Below are 7155 nucleotides of genomic sequence, written 5' to 3'. Positions count from 1 at the left end.
AGTGTTTATGCCTTATGCAAGGTCTACAATGCGAGGTCGTAAAGTCGTGAGTCGTAAGAATTGACCAATCACAATCGAATTTGAGGAGAATAATCGACTGTGATTGGTCAATTCTTACGACTCATGACTTTACGACTTGCATTGTAGACCTAGCATTAAAGGTATATCCAGACAAACTTGCATAACAAAGGTGCATAACCATATGCATAAAGAAACGGCATGGTCTATTTCCTTATGCACATGCATATGGACCAATTAAATCTCTTATGCTTATATGTTTATGCGCTATGCAAGTTTGTCTGGATTGACCTTAAAGCGGGGAGCACACACTTTTGCACAACGCATAATGCGTAAGCATAAGAAAATTGATTTGTCTATTTCCTTATGCACATGTGTATGGACCAATCAATTTTCTTATGCTTACGCAATATGCGTTGTGCAGAAGTGTGTGCTCCCCGCTTATTTCCTTATGCACATGTTTATGGACCAATCAAAATTCTCTAAAAGCTCACCAACGACACCAACTCCGAAATCGTCACGTGATCGTTAATGGACTTTGATTGGCTGGAGTTATGAATATCGAATCTGGTTTACAAATTCCATGCATGGAAAGTTTTCTATTGCTGAGCACGTATTGTGAAACTTTTCGGAATTGATTCCGAAATTCCGATTGTATTTATTCCGTTTTCCTTAGAAAACACAATAGAAATCTAGAAAATAATTAAACAATTCCATGCATAAGTCAAAGCGAAAGATTAATAATATCAAAATTATTTACTATATTTTTTACTATTTTTTACTATTTTTTACTATTTTTTACTACTTTTAAGAGTAATTTTTTTGCTCCAATTATTAAAAAATTACGAAGGGCTAGATAGCTTAAGATAAGCTATATCTATTGTAAAAAACAGCATATATGCATATAAGTCAAAGCGAAAGATTAATAAAACCAACATTATTTGTGCTACTTTTGTGCTATTTTTTGTTTTCAAAAGTAATTTTTTTTGCTCCAACTATTAAAAAGTTACGAACGCTAGATAGCTTAAGATATTAATTATAATACTGACATAGATTAGAAATTCGAGATGAGATCTCAAGTTCAAATGTATATGTGTATACATATATATTATATTCCCTTTAACTAATTTAACAAATTAAATAATAAGTTAAATTAATTAACGTACATATATATCGCTTTTACATAAAAGACTAAAAGTATGATCTCAATGTATAATATGTATATTACGCTGCTATATAGTCAACGAGAAGACAGAAACGACGTCGGCGTCGGGCGCCGTTCAGCGGAAGGATAGAAGCTCTGAAATGTGATGAACGACAAGAATCTCGAGAAATACAAGCGTTTATTTTAACATTGTTATGTGTCTTTTAATGCGAATCATGCTCTCTCAAATGAGATTTGACAATAAAGAGTTTTAGATTTTAGTTTTAGATTTAGACTTGCGCTGGTAAGCAGAAGAGAGCGTCCCGTTTGACCACAGCGATTGACCACTCACAAAGCTGTTAGAGTCTGGCAATTCTCCTTAACGGAACACTCCAGGTTCATAAGATTTACAATCGGTTTAACCGTTTAACAACCTTCGTCAATAGTTGACCGGGCAATAGAACCTCATGTTTCGTGAGATCCAAACGGACCAAAGCTAGCGAAGCTTGTTTCTTTGCCTCGACTGTGCCATCCAGCGCTAACGACAACAATGCCTCCGTGCCGCCTTCATCAACAACTATTTCTCTCAATTTCTGTTCATTGCATATCGCGTTAAAAACGCGCGCTATCAATTCCTTGCAGTTCTGATTGTCCGTTTTGGCGAAGTCAACCAGACAACTAATCACATTCTCATTTATTAAGTCGCCCAATCTTTCTTCGAAGTAGTCGTCGTCCAATTCAGATTCCTCGGGAAAATGATATTTGACAAACTTTGATATCTCGGGTTCTTGCTCGTCATAAGCGTTGCATAAGTTCACCAAAATCGTAAGCACGTCGAAGAGAAATTGATCACCAGTCTCGATCTCCTCGGTCAAGTCGAGTATGTAATCAATGTAACTTGGATCACCGATCAACTCCTCTTTGACTTTCGTATTGAAAGTCAGATACGACAGACCTTTTACGGCCAACTCTATATTTTCTTTCTTTGGCGAATCAGATGAAAAATCTATGCAAGCCTCAATTAATTCCTTACTCACTCCATCCGCGAACGGTCTGATAGTCGCGTCTGAGTCTCCGGAATTACCCAACTTGCAAAAAGCCACTAACGCTCGAACTCGAATTGAATTATCTTTGGATTGACACAGTTTTTTCAATATATTAACACCTCGGTTTATGATCGCGCGGACTTTGTCTTTTCTGGTCACAGCGGCAATGATACATTCGAGAATCACTTTTTGCTGCAATATATCATTGAAATGTAATGCCGTTTCCGTCATACCGAGGATCATCCCCAAAATCTCTTCTTTAGCCACAATTGCGTTTCCAACATCTGATGGACCCAATAATAAGGTAGTTATCGCAACTACTACACGCGTCTGTAAAATAATCGATTAACAATTCATTAATTTTTACGTTTCGACAAACAATAATATTGATTGAAAATTAAGGAAGCTACAGTGTTATTTAATTTTGATAGAAAATAGACATTTCTGATAAATTACGTTTCAGAAAATACTAGATGATAAAGTCATATTCTTCAATAAATTTCGATTGCTCTGTTATAACCGTATTTTAATTTAAAACTTACAGAATATATACAATACTGAAAAAGAACTGAAAAGTCTTCTTTAACATTTTTGTTTTAAAAATAGAGTTTAAATTGCTCAAATCGGCTATAGTTAAAAAGACTCGGCCTTTTATTTTCAAACAATTTAAAATTTTAAATGACAAGAAAAGATCGAAAGTTGCAAAATTCATACTTTGTCAAGCGAATGCAGTTTATTTGCAATAAATTCATCAATGGCGTTGATAAATGTTTTCTCATCATCATAGTACACATTTTCATATATTTTTGCTAAACACACACTAGTTATAGTTTGCGTGGAGGATGTGATGTCCATCGAGGATTTGTATTTATTGTATAGCTCCCTTTCACTGGCTACCTCCATCAATCTTTGCACACCGCGAAGTTCGACAAATCGTTTGGCCCAGTCTAACATAGGTACGCAACGAATGTTATGCGTAATAAGTTTTATTACTGCGTCTCTAGCAGGGCCAGTTATCGTTCTACTCGTTATGCTGTTCAACAAGTACAACATAATTGTGTCTACTTTTTTTTGCGCCTCGTACAAATCCTTGTTGAAATTTGAATCGGGTTTATTATATATGTCGATGATGTAAGTGTTCAATATATTCTAAAATCAAAATATGCAATAAATTTTTAATTACTGAAATACGTAAAATATGTAAAATAACTACATGTATATTACTCGATATTCACCTGTAAACAACATTGAGACGCGTTAACTCTCTCTAAAGATGTACTGTTCATTATTTCCAGACACCAAGGCAAACCGACGCATTTCATAACGGACTCGGTTCGACTAATATTGTTTTTGCATAACTCGGTTACAATACGAATCGCTCTGCAGATCACTTCCTCGTTCTTTTCCACTTTCACAAGGTGAACCATTTTGGATACACCTTCCTTTTTGAAGATCTCCTCGGCACCAGCGTCGTCACCCGCGAGCAAAAGCAGTTTACTCATAGCGATTTCACGTTCCTTCTCATTTGTGTTCTCGTCAAATGCTAGATCCAGCACTTCTGATACCTAATACAAAGCAAAATTAAAGCGTATACTTAAATATAATAATCTGCAATAAAAATTTAAATAACTATGAGATTATATTTGTATGATGTAAATTTTACCCGTAGTGTGCAGACCGTGCAAACTATTAATGAACAAGAATTAATAATTATATATTAAAAAACAAAAACTCAAATCCATTTGTCAAATTATGTGTGATATTGAATGCACAATATTATATGTTCTCACACGTGGTCCAACATGTACGTCGAGTTATGTATAACGGTATTATACTCGCCTAACGAATACAAATACTTTATATACCTTTAACATTTCTTGCGAATGTGAATATGTTAAACCATCAAATTCTCCACTGACACCATCGTTTTTATAATTGCCGGTAAATTTTCCATATTCTACGCTATCTTTTTCGATTTTTGATTTTACTTCATCATCGTTGTACGTCCTACTCTGTGCCATGCTACTCTGTGGCCACTCTACAAAATGGGCGTAAAATAAGCATTATTTATCATATTATCAGCATAAATGTATAAACAAAACAAAGTTTTACATATTATATATACATATAAAAACTCATACCTGTAAAATCGTCACTTATATTTATATTACAATCTTCTCCTAAAGCTGGGAATTGTTCCAAATCTTGTATCGAGAGAGAGGTTTCAACTTTTGCAGTAAATCTTTGACAGGTGCCTATGAAATATTTTTTCATTAAGAACTCAAAGCAGAAAAAGTTAGTGATTTATTTGTCATTTGTCTGCACTTTTGTTACCTGGGCTATCCGGACTGTCCAAGACGACATTTCCTTGCATATTTTTTTCATTACTTGACGGCGTTTTAATACTATCGTTAAATATGTCCTTTACGAAAGCACAATCGGAATCCACTGAAGAATTCATTGTCTTAGATGACATTTGTTGGTCCCACATGTCTGCTATTGTTTTAGAAACGTCACTGCCTAATACCGTTTTGATAGGTCTTTTCAATTGAAAAGTACTCTTCTTATTTGAAACTGTAGTTTCAGGTGGCTTAACTGCTGCCATAGGTTCCATGCCGTTCGCGTGCTCCTTTGCATTTATATACGATTCCGTTACGCTTGCCGAGCCTTGACGAAAGGGTGCACGAGTACATTTGGATACCGAGGTACATGATGTGTCAAACGTGTCATGGTCATTTATCGAGCGAGTCTCAGACATGCATGAACGTGGTGTTTCACGTGATTTTGACGATGCAGACCCAGCTGTCTCCGGAAACTCATACATATTATTTTCATCTTCCTTTTGTAATTTTGATAATTTTGTTTGTACTAAACGTAATTTAGCTTTTATATGTCGACGCAGACCTTGCAACTTTTTGAAAGAGACTGGGTCAAATTTTGGAAATTGTTCCAGTATTGGTAATGGGATTAACTCGAGTGCGCTAAAAAATTTGTCAAGAATTTCAATTTCAAGTTCCTTTAAATCTTCGCGTCTTTTAAGCAATTTATCCTTGGTAACCTAAGGTTGAAATAGAAGAATGGAGAAAGTGAGACAAAAAATAAATAGGTGGACGTTAAACATTTCACATACGCACACGAAATATCAAGTCATGATATGAAACTTACAGGTATTGTGGACATTACTGGTTTCTGTTGAATAACGTCAATCCATGAACCTAATTCTTTGTTCAAGCCTAAATCTTTCAGATTTAATCGAATGTCAGGGCCATCCCAATTTTTTCTCGGCAATCTCTTGCCGTTAAACTTTGGGCTAGGACTATCGGTATCAGAATCTGAAATTATAGTATCTTTCCCTTGTTTATTGGATATTATATTGTATTTTTTAAGAGTCCATAAACGCTCATCTTCATCTTTAGACATAATGTCATTGTCGTCGTTAAGTATTTCTTTATTTCCCACCAATAATGTTGTACTACTAGTAGAAGAGGAATGTTGACTGCTGCATTTAGCATAATGATCATTTTGTGAAACAACAACTCGCATCTTCTCATCATCTTCTTCCATTTCCGTTCTATTTGGATATTGATTTAAACGTAAGCGTCTTCTAATGTCCTTCTTGTCTTCCTGCTCGCTGTCAGAAGACTCGGAGATAACACAAGTTTTCATGTAATCGCTATTCTTTTGCAATACATTTGAACATCCAGATTCTTTTTCAGTTCTCTCTTCCTTCGCTATTGAATTTTTAACACGATACGATTCCATTGCACTTGGTCGTGTTTTAAGCGGACTTTTGCTCAAGTCTGAAGTGTCTGAATTATCCTGTGGTTTAAAATGTTCGAGTCATACAATTATTATTTTTTTTTTTTTTTTTTTTTCCCCAATAAATCACAGATATTTCGTAAATCGTAATAATGTATGAGGTATATTTGTATATTAACTGAAAATAACACTGCATTGTTTTACCCAAATAAAACTGTAATCTTACAATATTTATTATCGTGTCTATCGTTATTGAGTCTCCAGCTATCCTCTTTTCTTGATTAAAGCACAACGTACTCGATAGTTCATTTGAATCCACATTTGAATCAGCTTCTTCTTCTGTCTCCACTGACTTTGGCGTACTAAAAAGAAAAAAAAATCAATCATTAATTTTAGAAATATGAACATGAGACATATTGCAGTCGCAAAATTCAAATATATTGAGGTGTGTGTGTTACGCATTTATTTTATTTATTTAGGCATTTATACAAAATGGACTAAATCTTTCTTACCTAGTCCGCGGAATAACATTTTTCTTCGTTGTCTTTGCCAAAAATCCCACTATCGTAGATTGGCTGCTATTCTTTTGACCAAGTACCATCTTTCTTGACATTGTTAGCTCAAGTTTTAAACAATTACAAGCAGTTTGCTCTAAACACCTTTGTCTCACTCAAATACTTTCGAATATTTTGTTAAATTGAAACAATCCTTATCCTCAGAACTCTAAACAGATATAACAGAGAGAAATCCGAATCAAAGCACAAGAGAGAACTCTACAGGTACAGTCTAGACCGAGCGTGGCGAGCGTTTGCCTTTATTTGAAAAGTGGGGTTATAGGTGCACTTGTGCACTCTGTTTGGAGAGAGAGACGAGAGACGGAAACCACGATTGCGATTGACCACAGCGCCACTCACAGATTTGGCGTTAATTACCTGGAGCTTTTTTTACTGAACCAGCCAATCAGATAAAGGGCCTAAGCAGAATGGCTGTCTTATATTATAACCTTAAGGCAAGTGTTTATGCCTTATGCAAGGTCTACAATGCGAGGTCGTAAAGTCGTGAGTCGTAAGAATTGACCAATCACAATCGAATTTGAGGAGAATAATCGACTGTGATTGGTCAATTCTTACGACTCATGACTTTACGACTTGCATTGTAGACCTAGCATTAAAGGTATATCCAGACAAA

At 35.2% G+C, this 7155-nt stretch overlaps 1 protein-coding gene across 2 annotated transcripts; it reads right to left on the bottom strand.

Moving 5' to 3' along the window:
* Nucleotides 1-1342: 1342 nt before the first annotated feature.
* Nucleotides 1343-6936, bottom strand: LOC112454461 (protein unc-45 homolog A-like). Of its 2 annotated transcripts, none has more exons than XM_025015881.1 (9): nucleotides 6480-6936; nucleotides 6194-6329; nucleotides 5374-6027; nucleotides 4543-5266; nucleotides 4350-4463; nucleotides 4074-4246; nucleotides 3444-3773; nucleotides 2923-3357; nucleotides 1343-2538 (listed from the first exon to the last, which is right to left on the bottom strand). In XM_025015881.1, the coding sequence occupies exons 1-9, from the start codon at nucleotides 6578-6580 to the stop codon at nucleotides 1570-1572; spliced, it is 3636 nt and encodes a 1211-aa protein (XP_024871649.1). In that variant the 5' UTR covers nucleotides 6581-6936; the 3' UTR covers nucleotides 1343-1569. The 2 variants fall into 2 exon arrangements, with proteins under 2 accessions (XP_024871649.1, XP_024871655.1); XM_025015887.1 differs by having other exon boundaries at nucleotides 2369-2538; nucleotides 3030-3357; nucleotides 6480-6932.
* Between the last annotated feature and the right edge of the window lie 219 nt (nucleotides 6937-7155).

Source organism: Temnothorax curvispinosus, unplaced genomic scaffold, assembly GCF_003070985.1.
Source record: "Temnothorax curvispinosus isolate PA1 unplaced genomic scaffold, ASM307098v1 QBEX01000467.1, whole genome shotgun sequence".
Taxonomy (NCBI): Eukaryota; Metazoa; Arthropoda; class Insecta; order Hymenoptera; family Formicidae; genus Temnothorax; species Temnothorax curvispinosus.
Note: the sequence above shows the minus strand (reverse complement) of the source record. Positions and strands in the feature narration are given on the sequence as shown.